Source organism: Gopherus flavomarginatus, chromosome 1 (assembly GCF_025201925.1).
Source record: "Gopherus flavomarginatus isolate rGopFla2 chromosome 1, rGopFla2.mat.asm, whole genome shotgun sequence".
NCBI classification, from domain to species: Eukaryota; Metazoa; Chordata; order Testudines; family Testudinidae; genus Gopherus; species Gopherus flavomarginatus.
Window position 1 is genome coordinate 224,805,674 of NC_066617.1, and position 21,820 is coordinate 224,827,493.

Here is a 21,820-nt window from a genome sequence, read left to right on the forward strand (position 1 = left end):
TGGCTGATTGGTTAGCAGCACATGGCAAAGGACTGATTCTCACTTTGCCTCTTTACTACTGCAGGGAGTGAGATGTGCTGGACAGCACAGTGTCTCATATTCATTTCTGGTCAGTATATTCAAAAGCTGCCAAGATTTTTTCTTTAAGCCTAGGACATTATTAGATTCAGACACTAGGGGCTTGAGTCTTTTCTCAGTCATGTGCTCCAGCCCCTTAATCATTTTTGTTTCCCTCCGCTGGACTCTTTCCAATTTTTCCACCTCCTTCTTGTAGTGTGGGGCCCAAAACTGGACACAGTACTCCAGATGAGGCCTCACCAATGTCAAATAGAGGGGAATGATCACGTCCCTCGATCTGCTAGCAATGCCCCTACTTATACAGCCCAAAATGCCGTTAGCCTTCTTGGCAACAAAGGCACACTGTTGACTCATATCCAGCTTCTCATCCACTGTAACCCCCAGGTCCTTTTCTGCAGAACTGCTGCCTAGCCACTCGGTCCCTCGTCTGTAGCAGTGCATGGGATTCTTCCATCCTAAGTGCAGGACTCTGCACTTGTCCTTGTTGAACCTCATCAGATTTCTTTTGGCTCAATCCTCCAATTTGTCTAGGTCACTCTGTATCCTATCCCTACCCTCCAGCGTATCTACCACTCCTCCCAGTTTACTGTCATCTGCAAACTTGCTGAGGATGCAATTCATCCCATCATCCAGATCATTAATGAAGATGTTGAACAAAACTGACCCCAGGACCAACCACTGGGGCACTATGCTTGATACCGGCTGCCAACTAGACATGGAGCCGTTGATCACTACCCGCGGAGCCCGACGATCTAGCCAGCTTTCTATCCACCTCTGAAGGCTGAAGTCAATGAGGTTCCACCATGGAGTTGCAGCCCAAGCCCGAGCAGCCTCTTCCATTGTCAGCTTTTCCCTTTCCCCTAGAATTGAAACTGTAAAGTCCTGGCTTTAAGACAAAGCTTGATAAGTATATGGAGGGGATGTTATGATAGGATCGTTAATTTGGGCAATTGATCTTGAATTACCACCAGACAGGTCTGCTCAATGGTCTGCGGGGAGATGTTGGATGCGATGGGTACTGAGTTGCTGCAGAGAATTCCTTCTTGGGTGCTGGCTGGTGACTCTTGCCCACATGCTCAGGGTTTAGCTGATCGCCATATTTGGGGTCGGGAAGGAATTTTCCTCCAGGGCGGATTGGCAGGTGCCCTGGAGGTTTTTCGCCTTCCCCTGCAGCATGGGGCACGGGTCACTTGCTGGTGGTTTCTCTGCAGCTTGAGGTCTTCAAACCATTTTTGAGGATTTCAATAACTCGGTCCTGGGATAGAGGTTGTTATAAAATTGGATGGGTGGGGTTCTGTGGCCTGCCTTGTGCAGGAGGTCAGACTAGATGATCAGATTGGTCCCTTCTGACCTATGAGTCTATGAGTCTATGTGACACCTGTAACTCAGTTGGAATAGCACTGAAGTCAGTCAAATGACACCAGTGCATTATTTAGTGCAACTGGAAAACAGCTAACACTCCCCATAACAGTTAGCAAAGTCTCACTTCCCTTTACACAGGACCCACTCCAGATGGGTGCTGAGCATCTACAATTCCCCACACATGTTAAAGGGAGCTGCAGCTCTCCTTAGAAGTTTGTTGACTGACTATCTGTGGTTGGTTTCTCTACTGGTAGATAACATCTAGCCTTGTTTTCTGGTCTGTGAGGCAGCAGCAAAACTGTTTGCCATGGATAGGAAGCACTCAGTAATTAGTTAACAGTGTTTGAATGTTTTTGCACCAAACACCAATTTGTGAAACTCCGGCTTTTGCTGGTTTTACAGCATATGAGATAGCCTGACCTTTCGGCAGGGAACGTTCACCTTGATTCAGTAAGACAAAAACTGTCTTTCTTGCCCCATTACTCCTTGTGTGTCAAAATATAACAATGGACAAAGGCTTTACTAAGCTTCATAAACTGGAATTTATGTACATTTCTAGCCATTGGGAGACCCCTGAGTCTCAGACTTGGTTGATCCAAGCCAGATCTATTAAACTAGTCAGTTACATTGCCCTGCTGCACAGCAATTTATTTAGAAGGTTGCCTGAGTGCATCTGCCACTGAATCTCTGGCTCAGAATTTCACACTCTATTTTATCTCATTAGACAATTTTCCTGACATTCAGCCTGAGTCTTCCTCTTCCCATTAAACACCATAAACAATTCCACTTCCTCCTTGGCCTTTAGTAGAGCAGTGTGAAATGCCTGTTCCTAACCTGAAATCAGTCTGGTCTCACTTATTGTTCTTTATTTGTACTGCAAATATTTTGTGCTTGAAGGTCCCAGTCACTGATCCCCATTTAGCTAGGCACTGCGTACACATATGAAAAAGAAAGAACCATTGGAACAAACCTGATCTGGCTTTCATCAAAATTTTATTTTTAAACATTGGATTAATCAAGCAGCATTTATAGCTTACCAGAGCATCTTGTCTCTGTAGCCTTTGTCTCCCCAATCTCCCTATTATCATCACTGAATACATTTTGTGTAACATTAGAGGTAAGATCCTTCGGGCAGGGGCCTTGCTTTTTCTTTGTTCTATACAGCCTAATGCACAGTTATGCCACTGCATAAATGATTAATAAATGTAGGTACATTTTAAAAAAAAAAACATCAGCTTGTGCTTTCAAACACAGTTGTTGCCGCAGTCTACAAAAGCGGGATTCCCAGTTGTCCTGGAGTTTGACAAAAATATCAGTGAGCAGGCCCACAGTTGTATGCGGTGTACAATCTGGTTTATGCAGGATATTCGCCACTCTGTTTCATGCAGTCATCTGCATCATTGCAAGTTTTGCAGAACGACCACTGGGAACAGGTCAAGCAGCACCCTAGAAAGGGTTAAGAGATTCCTTTTTATCAAATTGCTGTGCAGGGTGTGTAAGGAAGCTGAAGATAGGAACACAGGTAAGTCCTGGCTGTGGATTGTGTCCAGCATTTCTGTTGAGTTGTTTATCCTTTGTTATATATGATAAACCATGATCTGATGAAAGGACCTTAACAAGGACTCGGCCTGGGCATTTGCTTCCCTTTCCTGGCTGGTGAAACAGCATAGCAGCCTACAGTCATTCACTGTGTACATGACTAGGAGATTAAATAATGAGTAATGAATAAGTGAGGGAATCCAGAGACAACAGCTGTAAACAATACCATGAAATCCAAGACGCTGTGCTTTTACAGGAAATATTTCAGCTGTCTTGTGTTCCAGAAGAGATGGGAAATGCTATGCCAGACCGAAGTGGTGGCCCACCTACCTTCTGCTCCTCTCTCTCTAACAGCAGCTAGTACCACATTCTTCAGGAGCAGAAACTACACACTAGACAACTGTGGAATAAACTGCCCAAAGAGGAAGTGTCTTTCTAACCCCATCAGTTAGTCTTCTGTCCTGACATACGAGGGTTCCCATCTTGTGTTAAAGCAAACATTTCAGTCCTGTGGATGTTCTCATTATCTACACAAATATCTCTGCTTTTTCTGAACCCTAAAAACCTTGTGTGTGAGTGCTTCATAATGGGCACAGCAATGGGCAGTAGGAAAAGATTCTTTACTTTCTCAATTCATTGCTCTGACTGTAGTAACGGCTTCCACAGTTTTCAGTTTTAAATCCTTACTCTAAACACACTGATGATTCCATTCTGGAACTGGTCACCATTGCAACATCCGGGCCAGGGGCAGCTCCAGGCACCAGCGCAGCAAGCTCATGCCTGAGGCAGCAAGCCGCAGGGGGCGGCAGTCAGGCAGGCTTCGGCGGCACGCCTGCGGGAGGTCTGCCAGTCCTGCGGCTTTGGTGGCAATTCGACGGCATGTACGCCGAAGGCACGGGAGCGGCAGATCAACCACAGAAACACCGCTGAATCCGCATGACCAGCGGACCCCCCGCAGGCCTGACTGCCATGCCTGGGGTGGCAAAAAACATAGAGCCACTTCTGATCCTGGCAGAGGTCATCTGTGTTGTGAAGAGCCTCGCACTGACTTGTACGTTCTTAAGGTTGCTGGGTAATTTAGCTGAGGATGTGTCCACACCTGAAATGTTACAGTGGCAGAGCTGCCATAGTGCTTCCCAGCAGATGCTACCTAAGCCGACGGAAGGGGTTCTCCTGTCAGCACAGGTAATCCACCTGCCCCAGAGCTGGTAGCTAATTCCATGGAAGAATTCTTCCATCAACCTAGCGCTGTCTACACTGGGACTTCACTTAGCTTAACTATGTTGCTCAGGAGTGTGGATTTTTAACACCCCTGAGGGATGTAGCTGGGTCAATATCATTTTCTAGCATAGACCAACCCTGAGTCTGCAGTCTCCTCAGACCCTGCGATCCTCCAGTAGGAAGAAATAAAGCATGTTTTCTTTTGCCAGCCCTAACATCCTGGCTCACTGCCTTCACACACTCTAGAACTACCCTCTTTCTAATGCAGTGCCAGTTCAGTGGGGGGGGATAATCCAATGCTGGACTATGTGTAACTGCACTGACATGATTTAAGGTGTGCTCACTGTTGGATTATGTTGTATATTGAAAAAAATAATAAGAAAATGCAGTTTGTCAAGATGGCGGCCTTTATTCACCAAACTGCTCATCTTAGTAGTCCTCTATCATTGGCTAGCAGTCAAATTTTATTAGCAGCAAGGGCCTTTTGTTAGCACTCTTAGGGCATGGCTACATATGAGTTAGGAGGTGTGGTTCCCAGCTCGTGCAGACATACCCACGCTAGCTTTGCTCAAGCTAGCATCTAAAACTAGCAGTGTGTCTGCAGCAGGCTGGGCTAGCCAGCTAGGGACGTACCCAGGAGCCAGGCAGGATTGCACTAGCTTAAGTGGCCACCCTTGTCATCCTGGACACCCTGCTTCTTTTAGGTGCTAGTTTGAGCAGAGCTAGCATGGCTACATCTACCATAAACTGGGAATTACACCTCCCAGCTTAAATGTAGAAGTACTCTGAAAACCCTCATACTTGACTCCCACATCCCTCCAAGTCACACGTTCAATGTCACTTTTGTGTCATTTTTGTCTTATCTTTTTACAAGAATAACATAAATAGCAGAATGTTAGTGAGAGCAGCTTTCCCCTCCAGCTCTAGTTCCCTCAGGCCAGCTGGACTGATAGCCTCACTCAGTCCCCTTCTACAACCAGCACACAAGGCACCCACTTCCCCTTGCCCTGTGTCAAGGCTGCCCCTCTTCTAGGCTATGTTTAGGATACTATCTTGGCAGCTGAGCCCTGACCACAGAAGCCATGTTACAGGCCCTCCAAGACAATGATTCAAATCAGAGTACCAGACAAGAAATGAAGATTGAGAGCCCTTCTATTAAAAGGTACTTAACATGTCATACAGTACCCAGTGTGCAGGAACATCACCTCTAGATTCCTGAGTGGGATTTGGACAACAAAGAAATGAAATACATGCACCTCTTCCCTGGATCCATCCATCTCAGGTGTTACAGTGACCCCAGTGCACCCAGTGGGACAGGAGTTAGTGCTGTCAATCCCAAGCATGCAAAACTCAGGAGTCAGGAAACAACAACTTATGAGCTTGACTTAAAAATCATGGAATTTTAAAAAATAATAAATGGAGGGTTGATTTTATTTGCTTTCTAATTTTGAAGACTTTAGGACTCACGCTTTTACATGTTCCTCTATAACTATCATGCAAGAAACTTCCTTTTTTTTAATGAAAGGTGAGAGTCTTGCAGTCACACAATTCCAGAGATGAGGCAATACAAAAAATGCCAACTATCACAAGACTCGTGATACTACCTCAAGAGTTGGAAATGGTGTCTGTACTCCCATGCCCAAGTTAGCTTTCAGCTAGCTAGCTCAAGTGACAACAGCAATGAAGCCATGGGAGCACGGCTGGTGGCTACTCGAATATGTACCCAGGGTGCTGGGTGGGCAGGACAAGCTTGTGCTACTGCCTAGGCTGCTGTGGCTTCAATGCTATTGTGCTGACATGGTATAAATCCCATAGTTTTATACTCACTATCAAAACTCAGCCTTTGTGTACATAGTAAAATGCACTGGTCAAAATGAACTCAGATTTAAAACCACTTTAGTTAAACTGTTGCAAGATACCCGTTTGGAGCCTCTTAACCCATTTTAAAACTGGCATGTATCAATTAAATCAATTCCTTTCTGACTTAAGCTAAAACACCACAAACCAGGTTACATTGTCTTTAAGTGTTTGTCTTCATGCTGGCTCCCAGCCTGGTTGCTAGCCAACCCAGCAAGATCAGTTGGACCCAGTGAGCTCCCTCCATATGGTTTCACTTTGATTGGGCAGAGGAGCATTCCCAAGTCTGCTGTCATTTTTTTTTAGAGCTGTGGGTTTGGGGGCTTGTTTTATTTGGAGGTTGCTTATTTGGGCTTTTTTGTAATAGTGGACATCCATGCCATTCACACTCATACTTCTGCGCTGCCCCTGACGGTGGTGCTGCCTTCAGAGCTGGGCGCCCGGCCAGCAGCTGACACTCTCTGGCCACCCAGCCTGCGCTTACTTTGTGCTGGAGGTGAACCCCGCAGGGGCGCTGGGACGGGGGGACCACAGGGCCATGGCTCCATCACTTTTTTCGTGCCTTAAGGGGGGTAGGAGGCAGAGAGGAGCAAGTGGCAGGTTGAGGAGTCTCAGGAGGAGAGGCGGAGTGGGCATGGAGCCTCGGGAGAAGAGGTGGGGCGGGGTGGGACCTCGGGGAAGAGGCAGGGCCACTGTTCAGGTGCCAGTGGCCCACACACACTTCTCAGGAGCTTCCAATACTCCTGAGTCCTGGCACCTCATTCATTACAAATTAAGCACTGCCCCCAAACACCTCCCTCTGAAATGGGCTGAGCTAGTTTTGGGCTTGTTCTGAAAGGTGTGCCACTTTTTTTCCCCTCGTGTTGCCAAGTCTCACATCAGTGGCTGTTCAGTGCACACAGCGGTGCTTAACTTGCTCTCACTTCTGCTTAAAGTCTACTCCTGCTCCAACCTCAGCCTGTACTGGTTCCATTCTGGTTTCTGACTCCTGGCTACATCTCTTGGCTAACCCATTGGCTTCTGACCTTTGGTTTGACCCCTCAAACCTGACTCCAGTTTCACTCTTGGACTGGTACCTGATTCCTGAATCTATACTCGATTACTGGAACTGCTAATACAACCACAGGCAAGATCCTGCTCTATCCACTGGGTAGTTTATAGCATGTCCACACAGGGCTTTGCACCTACTTTAAATCAAATCATTGTACAATACACTTTTAGTGGAAGCCAGTGTCAATGTATGTGTATACAAGGCCATACTACTTGATGTAAGGAGCTCTCAGTAACCTGGGACACAAGGGATATGTTTACACTGCCAAAAACAAAAACCCTGCAGCAGCACATCAACTTTGTCAACTGACTCAGGCTTGTGGGGCTTGTGCTATGGTGGGGCTAAGAATAGCTGTACAGCCTTTCCTACTCAGGCTGGAGGCAGGGCTCTGAACCTCAGTGAGGTGGTGCAATGGTTCTCAGACCTTCAGCTCCAGCCCAAGCAGGAGTGTCTACAATGCTACTATGCTGCCATGTAGTATGAGCCCTGGGAGCCTGAGTCTGTTGAAACAGACTCTGAGACTTGCTGCAGTAGGGCTTTTGGGAGAGGATGGGGGTTGTTTTTTTGCAGAGTAGACATACTCCAAGATCAGTGTTGATGTCCCACCATGCTCCATTCTGACACTCATTAAGAGACAAGGAACTCACTTCTCCTTTCTCATTGCAAAATCTATGGGGGTAGGAGGGCTCCCAAAAACGTCATGAAGCTGGAGAGAGGCAGCTACATGTACCACTCAAGGGTGGTACCTTGTCTTCAGTAAAAACAAAGGGATATTTGAACATATATAAAAAAATCTAGTGTAGACAGGGTAAATTGTACTTTTAACATGTGTTAAAATCCTGTTCTAGACCAGGCAGATTAACACGTTAGCTAACATTTTTAAAACACTTTTTTCCTAGTGAAGGCATGGCCTTAGAGGACAGGAAGGAAGTGGCATGACAATACAGACCCCCAAGGACTTACATGGAGAGCTTAGCACAACCCCACGGGACTTTCCTTCCACATGCCTCTCTATTTTTAGCGCCGTAGCTGCACAGGAAGAGTTGTGCAACATTAGGAGACTCCCTGTGGCTATACATTTCCCTATTGTCACTGATTAAAAATAAAAAGGAGGTAATGCTGCTTCCAGCAGACTTTTTGATCAGCAGGGCTGCTCCCCAACTCTGATTCCTTCCCACCCTCCAGTCCAGGAAGACCTGATTGCATTGAGTTTACATGGTAGAGCATACATGGGCATAGCAAGGAAGAAGCTGCTGCATCATCCTCTTGATGGCTGCTGCACAGATTCTGTGACTGTTTACTCTTCTTTTCTTGGGAGAAAGGAAAGGGCATCAGGACCCAGAAACATAGCACCTCTGCCCAGCTTCCCCATCCCAGTCACAGATACACCAAAATAAGGAATACTCCTCTTCTCATAAATGGTCTATAAACTGCAGGTGACAAAGCATCAGCTCTTTTTTCAGGCATTTTTCTGGGTGTCCCAGTCACTGCTAAATCTATTCTCCCCCTCCCCATTCTATTAAATAAAGTTAATGTCACCACAATTTAGCAATGGATTTTTTTTCCACTGTCTTGGACAGCATGGAAATCATCATGCAATGATGACAGCTGAGAGATTATTCATTGTATTGGAGGCCCCTCCTGAACTTCCTGAGTAAATTTACAAGAGATAGACAACTCATTATTAAGAAAGGGATAGATAATAAGCCAGAAAATATCATATTGCCTCTATATAAATCCATGATACGTCCACATCTTGAATACTCATACAGATGTGGTCACCACATCTCAAAATAGATATATTGGAATTGGAAAAGGTTCCAAAAAGGGCAACAAAAATGATAAGGGGTACAGAACAGCTGCCATATGAGGAGAGATTAATAAAACTGGGACCTTTCAGCTTGGAAAAGAGGTGACTAACGGGGGATATGATCAGGGCCAGTGCTACCGTTTAGGCAGCCTAGGCAATTGCCTAGGGTGCCAGGATTATTCGGGGGGCGGCATTTTGCCGGGGGGGGGGCACCAGGCGGCTCCGGTTGACCTGCCACAGGCATGCCTGCAGAGGGTCCATTGGTCCGCGGCTCCGGTGGAGCTGCCGCAGTCATGCCTGCAGACGGTTGGCTGCTCGCGCGGCTCCGGTGGACCTCCCGCAGGCATGACTGCGGCAGCTCCACCGGAGCCACGGACCAACGGACCCTCCGCAGGCATGACTGCGGCAGCTTCACCGGAGCCGCTGGATCAGTGCAGGGTTGGCGAAATGGCCGTGTGCCTAGGGCGCGAGAAACCCTAGCGCCGGTCCTGGATATGATAGTGGTCTATAAAATCATAACTAGTGTGGAGAAAGTAAATAAGGAAGTTTTATTTACTCCTTCTCATAACACAAGAACTAGGGGTCACCAAATGAAATTAATAGGAGGCAGGTTTAAAACAAACAAAAGGAATTATCCTTGCCAAGGATGTTGTGAAGGCCAAGACTACAACAGGGTTAAAAAATGAACTAGATAAATTGATGGAGGATAGGTCCATCAGTAATGGTTATTGTAATGGCATGGAGGATAGGTCCATCAGTCAGCTGGGGACTGATACCCTAATTTTGGCAATTTATTTGGCAATTGATCTTGAGGTAAGTATGCTCAGTGGTCTGTGATGGGATATTAGATGGGATGGGATCTGAGTTACTACAGAGAATTCTTTCCTGGGTGCTGGCTGGTGAGCCTTGCCCACATGCTCAGGGTTTAACTGATTGCCATATTTGGGGTTGGGAAGGAATTTTCCTCCAGGGCAGATTGGCAGAGGCCCTGGAGGTTTTTCGCCTTCCTCTGCAGCATGGGGCACAGGTCACTTGCTAGAGGATTCTCTGCAGCTTGAGGTCTTCAAACCACAATTTGAGGACTTCAATAACTCAGACGTAGGTTAAAGGTTTGTTATTGAAGTGGATGGGTGAGATTCTGTGGCCTACATTGTGCAGGTCAGACTAGATAATCATAATGGTCCCTTCTGACCTTAAAGTCTATGAGTCTATGACTGGCTAAGCAGCAGTTCTGCAGAAAAGGACGTGGGAATTACTGCGGATGAGAAGATGGATATGAGTCAGCAGTGTGTCCTTGTTGCCAAGAACGCTAAAGGCATATTGGGCTGTATAAGTAGGAGCACTGCCAGCAGATTGAGGGAAGTGATTATTCCCCTCTATTCGGCACTGGTGAGGCCACATCTGGAGTCATGCATCCAGTTTTGCCCCCCCAGAAAGGATGTGGACAAATTGGAGGGCAACGGAAATGATCAGGAGGCTGGGAATGGATCACTTGATGATTACCTGTTCTGTTCATTCCCTCTGGGGCATCTGGCACTGGCCACTGTCGGAAGACAGGACACTGGGCTAGATAGATCTTTGGTCTGACCCAGTATGGACATTCTTATGTAACTCACCACAGTGTAAGCTCTTGGTCTTGTAATAAATGTCTGCAGGATCAAGCCCTTAATGTTTTACGTGTATAGCATCAAAATTACAATACAGCATAGATTATATTTAGCTTGGCCATTACATTTCTGTTACTCCCGTGAACTACTTTAGTACTAAAAAAATTACCTCCAAATATTAATAATTATCACACACTTCAACAGTGGTTCATTTTTTAGCCTTTTTAGTTATTGGAATCCCTTTCAAACGCTAACCCAGCTTCCACATATTACACATCACTAAAATAAAACGGGAAACTCGTGCCCGGGTATTTAGATGCACATAGTTTGCAACAAGAAAACAAGGCTTTCAGTCCAGACACGTTTTCAATTAGGAAAACTTCCTGAAAAATCCCCCTCCCTGCGCGCGCACACACACAGTTTTTAAAGCAGCAGCAAAACTTACTTCCGATAATTTTGCGAGAGAACGGAGGCTCCTTTGCAATACAGACGGGATCGGTCCCATTCTCCATTTCTTTAGTTTCTGTTAAGACTTGTCTCCTCGTGCTGGCCCTGTGGAGTTGCTTCCTTTTCAGTGTCCCCACTCCCCAGAGGCGTGGGAATGGCTGAGGTTACAAAGCACTTCTACTTCTTCGCTTTTCCAGTAAGGCGCTGAGACTTGCTGCCAAATGTCAATTTCCTCCCAAGCACCTTTCGATTGGGTAAATGCTTGACAGTCCGACTAGCCAGCTCTTTCTCTCTCCGTCCAAACACTGCTGCAGAATGAGGCGCCAGTGAAAGATGCTTCAAGGAAACGACTGGGTGGCGAAGTCCTGTTGAGCGGTGCCCAGACACAGTAACGTGTGTTACAATTTATACTCTTGCCTTGTACGGTAGCCACATCCTGTCGGCAGGGAAGTTTCACACGGACACCAATACACTTGTGTCTGTGTCCCCTCTACTGTTGTGTTATTTATTTGCTAGGTGCTGTTAAAAACACACAGTAAAGATGTCCTTGCTCCACAAGACACACAGAAGGACGGAGCTCCCTAAGGCACACAGCGTTAACATTTACAGTGCAAGTTTCAAGCTTCAGAATTTCACTCTCTTCTTCAGGCACCAGACAGCACCTCCCTCACACCACCTGAAATGTCAGCTTTTGTGAGGCTTTGAGAGAAACAGTTTGAACCTACGAGCAAGAGAGGCATATGTACTGCATGCCGCATTTTCCCCTCTGTGAAGTTAGAGGCGAGGGAGAGCATTGGATACATTTCGTACCAAATCATGGTCCTATTAAAGTGGAAAACTTCACCCTTAAAGGAACCAAAAATGGGGAGAAGCAAGTGAAAATTAAACTTTTTACCTCATGTTTAAAAACGATTTAACAGGAGAGCTGGATTTTACTCAACGCTTAAACAACCAACCAACCACACCATTTTGATCCAGTTTTGCGGGTTCTTGCCATATAAAGCGAAACTACTTTTTGCATACAAAGGGAAGGGGAGGGGAGAGTTACATTACAATGAAGGCAGATTTATAAACGTCAAGAAAACAACACAGAGTAGCAGAATTTTTCAATTTGATCTCTGTAGCAGGTAGAGCTGGTTGGGAATTTTTGTTGGAATTATTTTCCAAAGGAAAACTCATTTTGCACAAAATTGACATTTTCCACAGGAGAATGTCAATTAAGCTGCCATTTTGATTTTCTATTAGGAAAACAAAATGGAAATATTTCCTTTTGGGTTGCTTTCACCTGATTCTGAATATTTGGGATTGTTGAAAGCCAGGGCTCTTTGTTTGGAGCCAGTTCAACATTAAACTGCATTTTCCTAATTGTGACACATTGCTTTATGGTACCTGTATTTTGGGCTCATATTTCTCCTATGGGCTGAGCTCCCTGGCCAGATTACATTTCTCATGATGCAGTACAGTCTACCCTTTGACTAAGCACGATACATCATAAAAGTCTCATAACTACAGGTGCATGATGGGAGATCAGTGGTGTAGTGGAAAACAAGAAAATGGGTAAACTAGGGGAAAGGAAACTCCATATTCCCTAAATGAGAGGTGGGTCTACTCTGTTTACCCAAGTTTACCTCAACTACACTACTGTGGGAGATGTAGTCTGGCCAGAGAACCTGGGCCATAGGGGATAATCTGAGGTACAACACCCCGAAGGCAATGCTTCACAACAGGGAAACATAGTTTAAGGCTGAAATTTACTCAAAAATGAAGCATTTATGGTCCATTCAACAAACCAAAATGAAACATTTTGATTCAGAAATGTCAACATTTATTTTTTATCAGAAATGCTGAAGTGAAATATTTCAGCCTTTCTCAAATGAAACATTTTTGGAACTTTTCATTAATAGAAAAATTTTGATACTTCATTTTTTCATTTCGACTTAGGACAAAAGCAAATGTTGAACATCAGAATTTTTTACAGGATCTCAGCTCTACTAGCACCCCCTTTCCTGGGTATTCATCACCTTGGGATCTTCAGCACAGACCTCTAACACTGGAGCTAAAAGAGTAAGATAAGCCTCCTGTTGACAAACATGCAGCCACAGGTACAAACCAAACCAAACCAATGGCCTTTCTGAAGATATAGGCCCAACTTTTCTTCTTGAGGAAGATCTTATCAATGCAGTGGGGGAAGGGAGTTGCCAAGGAACTGGTTAGAAGAGTTTCCTGAGTCTCCACCCCCAGTCCATGTTAGAGCAGCCTGATGACTGCTCTAACCTACACCAGCTGGCAACATTCCTCAAGCAACCGTCTCTCACCTGAAGATAGCTGAAGTGCAGTACACTCCAGTCATAGCCCCTCCCTGACCCAGACACAGCCTCTATGCTGGAGTTATGGCTTTAAACCCACTAGAGACTCCCTCATACAAGGAAATCCCTAGAAGAGGGGACCTGAGCAGTTTCCACTCCCTTTGTGCCACCTGTGTAGCAGAAAATAATATTTCATAGTCAGTTAAAAAGGACAAGCTCAATCATGTTGATGGATTTGGTTGTTTTAAAAAATATATGAGAGCTGATGGTCATTCAATGAAATTAAATGACAAGGACATTGAAAAGAAAATATTTATTCACACAGTGCAGAGCCTGTCCAGTAATTTATTCAATGTCACAGGAGATCTTGGAGTTAAATATTTAGCTTGAATTTTAAAACTGGCTGGGTAGTTTTATAACAGATAATAAAATTTATTGTTCCACATGCTTAAGTGGGGTAATAAAATCTTATGCTTCAAACAATACACAGATTGCTGCAAAGGTCAAGACACACATTTTTTTCTCTAGTATTCAGTGCAATTGGCCATGGGCCTTATCGGTTTGTTTGTTTTGTTGCCTCCTTTCAAACATCCTATCAACCACCAGCAGAGGCAGGAAACCACCCTGGAAGGATCAATATTCTCATGCACTATGGAAAATTCTTTGTTTGTAATTAGCTTTTGACCTTACCATACAATTCAATGCGCTAATGAATAATGTCCTTCAAACAGATTATCACAAGATGCTGTACAGTGAGGGAGGCTAGAGAAATATGCAGAGCTGCCCAGAGGATTCAAGGGGCCTGGGGCAAAACAATTTCAGGGGCCCCTTCCATAAAAAAAAGTTACAATACTATAGAATACTATATTCTCATGGGGGCCCCTGTGGGGCACAAGGCAAATTGCCCCACTTCCCACCTCCCCACCCCCCATCCCCCGGCTGCCCTGGGAAAAATAAACATTTAAAAACCTTCTGCATCTCAGCACAAACCCAGTTTTGAGAAAACTTCTTTTCAAGTCACCTTTACAAGGTATCACTGGTTCTCAGCATCAGCTAGTGCTAAAAGGCACTAAAGCTCATTAAAAGGATTGGACAAATATTTTCCATCAAAACTTTTTTTTGGATCAAAAACTAGAGGTTTTTTAAAAGCAGAAAAAGCACGGACAATGTCTGCTTTCCTTCAAAATTTGTTGTGTTTTTTTTTAATTGAAAAGCTGAAATTAGTCTGCCAAAACCTGAACATGGTTTGGGGTTTCAGAAGTATGGCCAAATATTTGCTGCTTGCTGTGTTTGATTGTTTAAAGAAACAATAAAAAAAAATCTGCTTAAAAAAAAATCTAAAACTTTTGAACCACCTCAGCTTGTGACCAAACGCCTGAGCACATCCAGTCAGAGATTTTTCCAGGTTTCTGATATTCTGTTGGCTTCCTTGACTCATATCTGTCTCCATAACTTTGGGTTCATTTAGGTTAGAACATAAGAATGGCCGCACTTGGTCAGACCAAAGGTCCATCCAGCTCAGTATCCTGTCTACTGACAGTGGCCAATGCCAAGTGCCCCAGGGGGAGTGAACCTAACAGGCAATGATCAAGTGATCTCTCTCCTGCCATCCATCTCCACCCTCTGACAAATAGAGGCTAGGGACACCATTCCTTACCCATCCTAGCTAATGGACTTAGCCTCCATGAATTTATCTGTTTCCTAGAGCCTGCTCCATGGGGTCCCTCACAAACTGGAGATGGCTCCTGTGTACATAATATAACTTATGTACATACTCCAAAAATTGAGCATTTAAGCTTGTTCCAGAATCCGGGATGAGCCTATGTTGTGAAAACTGAAATGCTCAAAATAGCACATGCATGTGAATGGACACAGGGTGCTAAAATTAAATTAACCCAGGGGTTCTCAAACTGGGGGTTGGGACCCCCCATGGGGTCACGAGGTTATTACTGGGGGTCATGAGCTGTCAGCATCCACCACAAACCCTGCTTTGCCTCCAGCATTTACAATAGTGTTAAATATATAAAAAAGTGTTTTTAATTTATGAGGGGAGGGTCGTACTCAGAGATTTGCTATGTGAAAGGAGTTACTAGTACAAAAGTTTGAGAACCATTGAATTAACCCCTCCGGAGCCTCGGGGAATGCAGGGGAAGGAGGTGTCCCTTGGTAGGGTTGGGAAGGAGGTAGGTGGTGTAGGATATTGCTCTTCTCATGTGATCCCTCCCCCATGGCTCTCTTAGCTCTATCACTGTTAATCTAAAGTGGCTAATTTTAATAGAGCTACCCTCCCCTGACATGAATCTCCCTATGGCACTGAAATTAAATATAGACTATAATTCGACATTTGAGAAGTGAAAGGGATGGTAGCCCTAAAGGAAAAGATAACAGCTTGGCTCTTTGTGTTAAATAGCTGTCTGCAAGCCTCAAACTGTTGAATGAGCTTTAGAGTAGGGAAGGCTGTGCCTCCCCAAACAGTCTGGCCCTGCCCCCTATTTGAGCCCCACCCACTTCCTGCCCCCCGACTGCCCACCTCAGAATCCTCAACTTATCCTACTGCTTGTCCCCTCACCGCCTCCCCGAGACCCCCCCCAACCACCACCCCAGGATCCCACCCCCTACCAATCACCCCTGCTCCCTGTCTCCTGAGTGCCCCGACCTCTATCCACACCCCCCACCAAGTCCTGACAGACCCCCAGAATGACCACGATCCAACCCCCCATTCCCTATCCCCTGACCACCTTCCCGAACCTCTGCCCCCTTCCTGTCCCCTGACTGTCTCCGGGACTCCCTGCCCCTTATTCAACCCCCCTCAGTCCCCTTACCATGCCGCTTTCACCCACCTCCCCCCTTTCTCGGAGCCTCAGTGTGCCGCATCCAGGAGTAGCCCTGGTCAATGCTGCAGCGCTGTGGCTCCAGCAGGGCCTGAGCTCCCACTGGTCGGCCTGGAGCTCGGAGCCCCACCCCCTTACCATACAGCTCTGAGCAGGAGGAGCTCAGGCCCCACTGGAGTCACGCCACTGCAGAGCTGTCCAGGGCCACTCCTGGACGCGGTGTGCTGAGGCGCCGGGGGATGGTGGAGGTGGGGGGGAGAAGCCGACATTTTCGTGGGGGCCCTTGTGGGTCCTGGGGCTTGGGGCACATTGCCCCACTTGCCCCCTCCTCTGGGCAGCACTGATGTTGTGCAAAATTAGACTAACCAACTTAAATGCAAGCAGAAAGGGAAGTGATGCCTAGAGATGGCGCAGAGGACAAGAAAGTAAGCTGAAATTTCAAAGCAAGAATTACTCCTATGTGTTTGTACAGAGGACTGATCCACTTTCACAGGGCTGCCTCAGAGACACTTTCCTTGGACTCAAAGAGGGCTACACATAGTTAAGACTAATGCATTGGAACAGTGATCTTGGATGAGCTGAGGTGCTGGAGGAGGATTCAGAGAAGAAGCATATCCTACCTACCAAACAGCCAACTTCATGCAGGAAATCCACAAAAACATTAAAATAGCCTGAGGCAGAGTAATTTCCTTTGTGGTACCCTCTCTGCACTGTACATAAGAATATAAGAACGGCCCTACTGGGTCAGATCAAAGGTTCATCTAGCTTAGTACCCTGTCTTCCGACAGCAGCCAGTGCCAGGTGCCCCAGAGGGAATGAATAGAACAGATAATCATCAAGTGATCCATCCCCTGTCGCTCATTCCCAACTTCTGGCAGACAGAGGCTAGGTACACCATTCCTGCCCATCCTGGCTAATAGCTATTGATGGATCTATCCTCCATGAATTTATCTGGTTCTTTTTTGAACCCTGTTATGGTCTTGGCTGTCACAACATCCTCCGGCAAGGAGTTCCACAGGTCGACTGTGTGAAGAACAACTTCATTTTGTTTGTTTTAAACCTGCTGCCTATTAATTTCATTTGGTGACTCCTAGTTCTTGTGTTATGAGAAGTTGTAATCAAAACTTCCTTATCTATTTTCTCTACACCAGTCATGATTTTATAGACTTCAATCATATCTCCCATTAGCCGTCTCTTTTCCAAGCTGAAAAGTCCCAGTCTTATTAATCTTTCCTCATACGGAAGCCGTTCCATACCCATAATCATTTTTGTTGCCCTTTTCTGAACCTTTTCCAATTCCAATATATATTTTTTGAGATGGGGTGACTACACATGCACACAGTATTCCAGATGTGGGCTTACCATGGATTTATATAGCGGCAACATAATATTTTCTATCCTATTACCTATCCCTTTCTTAATTATTCCCACCATTATGTTCACTTTTTTGGTTGCTGTTGCACACTGAGTGGATGTTTTCAGAGAACTATCCACAATGACTCCAAGATCTCTTTCTTGAGTGGTAACAGCTAATTTAGACCCCATCATTTTATATGTGTAGTTGGGATTATGCTTTCCAATGTGCTTTACTTTGCATTTATAAACATTAAATTTCATCTGCCATTTTGTTGCCCAGTCACCCATTTTTGAGAGATCCTTTTGTAGCTCTTCGCAGTCTGCCTGGGACTTAACTATCCTTAGTAATTTTGTATCATCTGTAAATTTTGCCACCTCACTGTTTACCCCTTTTATGAATATGTTAAATAGTACTGGTCTCAGAACAGACCTCTGGGGAACACCACTATTTACGTCTCTCCATTCTGAAAACTGTAGAACCTGCAGCATCTCCTTGAGGAAGTATTTTAGGAACAGTGGCTTGGTAGAGGGAAGAGGTCAGATCCCTGGAACCTGTGCACCCAAGGCCTCTCCAGAGATAGCTCCAGCCCCTGAAGCTTCATGGGATTTCCTGTTCCATGGAGGACAGAATGAATTGGACAACTTGACCCAGGATCCAAAGTGCCACCAATTAAGGCGCACACAGAGAAGAACCATGATCAATGTGGCCTCGATGCTGAACTACTGAAGAGACTGGTATGTCAGGCATGACACTTGGATGAGAAGATGTTGATGCCTTCTGAAAAGCCTAACAGCTGAACTTGGGAGCAAGACAGTAGAGACCACAAGTTAGTGAGTACTGTTATTGATGATCAGTACTGTTATCAATAGAAAGGTACATATGGTGCTGATGAACCAAAACAATTCTCTGTCACTGAATCATCACTGTTATTGTTCACACCGTTTTTCAGTAGCTCATCACCATTTAAATGTAATGGAAGGACTTGGCCCTTTTTGTACTTGGTGGGAATTTTGTGACATCAAGCAGCAGGAGGCAGATGGTAACTTAGCTATTTATAGACTTCTCAAAGTGTCAGACATCAAAGAAATCCAAGCCATCTCAGTCTCTCTTTTCTAGACAAAAGATGCCAGCACACCCTGAAGTAGTAATTGCCCAGCTGGGGGGAAAATAACCACTAAAACATCCTGCTTTCCCTCCCAGGCTACATCAGCAGGCTCAGCAGACCTTTTTACTGCAGTTGTGTCATCCGGAAATGTTAAGACAATCACATGTGTTAAAACATGACTCAAAGTGCAATTCTGTGTTTGCTGACATGGAAAGCTGGCCTTGGGCTTCTGAAAGCTCTTTCTGAGAGGAGTCAATAGGGGCCCATCTGTTCCCAGGATGTGTGCCAACATCCTGCATTCACTGAACATATAGATGAAAAATCCCACTTCTGTGAGTTCCTTGCTTGAATTAGACAAGAACATTGTTTCTTGTTTGACTTCATTCAGATTCAAATAATGGTGCCCGGTGGAGGATTGGAGTACACATGTATATTTTATTTTATTTTTATCAGATTTTAAAAGAAAGTTTTTAACAGTTTCTGGGACAACCCACATGGGTGGAAGTTTTAGGGTTGGTTGTGTCAATGTTAGCACATGAAGCTGATTCCAATACCCATGTGGAACAGACAAAAAGAATATTACAGTATATGGCAAACGGACTGCATTAGAGCCTTTCCTGCCTTATTAAGATGTACAGATGTGACTTGCCCATGTATAAGAGTTAGCAAATGAGCTATCCTGAGATATTGTCACTTCTCCAGTGCTTAATTTGTAATGAAAGAGGTGCCATGGCTCATGCAATTTTTTTACATTCATAACTGATGCGGCAAGCCCAGAGGTGCCGAGGCTATGAACTGCCAAGCCTAGAGGTGCTGGGGCTCAGCCCTGGCAAGTCCTGGAACATAGTAAGTATTGAGGAAATCCTGACCCAGCCTAACTGAAGTTTGTGAAAGGTAGACTCTACAAAACAACAGCTTCCAAGAGGATTTCTGCATTAGAGCCCATTCCTCTCCTTTCCCCCAGATCTATGAAATAACCTTAAATAAAAGCGAACTCTTGCCCTTGTGATAGCATTAGGGTATGGGGAAGTGGTGGAAGCTTTGCAGAGCCATCTCGGCAACAGGGGTGTGGAAGCATTGGTTGGTCTGATTCAATGTCATAAGAACATAAGAACGTCCGTACTGGGTCAGAGCAAAGGTCCATCTAGCCCAGTATCCTGTCTTCCAACAGTGGCCAATGCCAGGTGCCCCAGAGGGAATGAACAGAAAGGATAATCATCAAGTGAGCCATTCCCTGTCAAAGCAGCAAAGAGTCCTGTGACACGTTATAGACTAACAGACATATTGGAGCATGAACTTTCATGGGTGAATACCCACTTCGTCGGATGCATTCCCTGCCGCTTATTCCCAGCTTCTGGCAAACAGAGGTTGGTGACACCACCCCGCCCATCCTGGCTAATAGCCATTGATGGACCTATCCTCCATGAACTTATCTGCACATCTGTGTCACGCAGAACAGGATTCTGCCCAAAGTATGATTATCTTGTTACACATTTGTGTCTGCACAAGTGCTAATAAGGTAGATTGAATCACAACACAGCAATGGAATCATTCGGGCATAATAATAGCAATGTAAAAAGGCAGTGTAACAGAGTGGTTTGCCTTGGTGGAGGGCAGGGTGATAACCAGCCCTGATTACCATAGAAGGTACACCTGTGTGAGAGTAGCAGATCTCCTAAAAAAGCACCAGGTAGCTGTAGTGAGGGGAAAATGGTCAGGCAGCAGGAGCTTGAGGAGCTAGTGCTGGCTTGAAGCAGCAGCTTCAGGGAGCAAGTTTGGCTCCTGCAGGGACACTGAACAGTGACCTAGCTCTGAGACAGAGGGCTGAAAACTCCCTCCAACTAAGAGGAGAGAGATACTGAATGGGGGTTGGGAGCTGGCAGGCTGGCATGTTCTTGAGGACAGAATAAATTGGACCCCAAGTGGGGAATGTTTTAATTTCCTCTGCACTATGTTGAGTGTGTTTCAGGAACCCTGAAGAAGGGGGAAAACAGAGGCAGGGGACCATAGAGTGACCTCTGGCCACAAGAGTGTAGACGGAAGGCAGAAACCACATTATAGGAAGCATGTTCAAGTGAAGATCTAGATTTCAGCAAATTATCAAAGACCTTACAAACTAAGGCCATGTCTGCTACAGACTTATGTTGACTAAAGTTATGTTGGATACAGCCACCACAGCTAGTACGTAGGTAGTGCATATGCAGACCTGGTGGCCTGAGTTGGGAGTGCACGTACTCACGAGGAGTGCTTGTACCAACACAGAGAGTGGTGAACCAGGGATAGCTGTGCAACTCGCCAACATCTGTCTTTTGGGAAGTTTTGGCAATGCACTATGGGGCCAAAACAAGTCATGCAGGGTGAATGGAAACACAGGATGAACTTCCCAGCATACAACTGTCTCCAACTCCATCCCATAATGTTATATGTATCACATAATTTTCACACCTTTTTTTCAAAATCCCACCTGTATTGCAGCTACAGAGAGGGAAGATGCCTGGGCACTAGCAGTCTAAGCCTGCGCCTTCCACATATCCTGTTCCTTCTCCAAGTTAGGAATTGTACTCCCAGGTGGAACCACCCCTGGCATACAGGAGTCTGCCCCTTTCTTTTGGAGCCATTCTAACAACACCCCAGGCGGCAGCGCCGCTCCTCAAGGGAGAGTGTATTCTTGCTCGGGCTGCTTCACCTTTTTCTTCCCCTTGCCCCACAGTGGCATACTTAGCAGTGGTGTCCTTTTCTCCCTGCAGTGGATTGCTAGCCTACCACCTTCTACATAGGCTCGAGCCAGACCCACTCAAGAAACTATTAGGGGCACCAGGGGATTTACATCTAATTCTTTCTCTTGTCCTACTCCGGCACTCAACAGTGGCATCCTTTTCTCCCTGTAATGGGTTGCTAGCCTACCACTTTTTCACACAGGCTCAAGCCAGACCCACCCAAGAGACCACTGGGGGACACTAGGGGATTCACACCTAAATTATCTCCCTTGCCCTACACCAGCACTCAACAGTGGAATCCTTTTCTCCCTGCAGTGGGTTGCTAACCTACCACCTTTTCATGCAGGCTTGAGCTGGACCCACTCAAGAAACCACTGGGCGGCACCAGAGGACCCCTACTCTTGGGTCAAATCCGCCACTAAGCTGCCCGCATTCTCCACCATTAATGTTACCTGAAATTGGGCCAGCTAGTAAGCTTAGGGAGGACTAATGACCCACCAGAGTTTGGCAGAAAGCACCATGTCTATTATAC

At 45.6% G+C, this 21,820-nt stretch overlaps 1 protein-coding gene across 7 annotated transcripts in view; it reads right to left on the reverse strand.

The window, feature by feature from the left end:
• Positions 1–12,115, reverse strand: part of LOC127043021 (organic solute transporter subunit alpha-like) — a 34,243-nt gene extending 22,128 nt beyond the window's left edge. For 2 of the 7 annotated variants that reach the window (XM_050936706.1, XM_050936702.1), the window contains exon 1: positions 10,971–11,845. In XM_050936706.1, the coding sequence (XP_050792663.1) occupies positions 10,971–11,030 (60 nt within the window). In that variant the 5' untranslated portion in view covers positions 11,031–11,845. Of the gene's footprint in view, positions 1–2,477; positions 2,887–8,337; positions 8,419–8,647; positions 8,759–10,970; positions 11,846–11,867 lie in introns of those variants that run through there. The other 5 variants (XM_050936703.1, XM_050936701.1, XM_050936704.1 and 2 more) reach the window with 5 other exon arrangements.
• Positions 12,116–21,820: the final 9,705 nt, after the last annotated feature.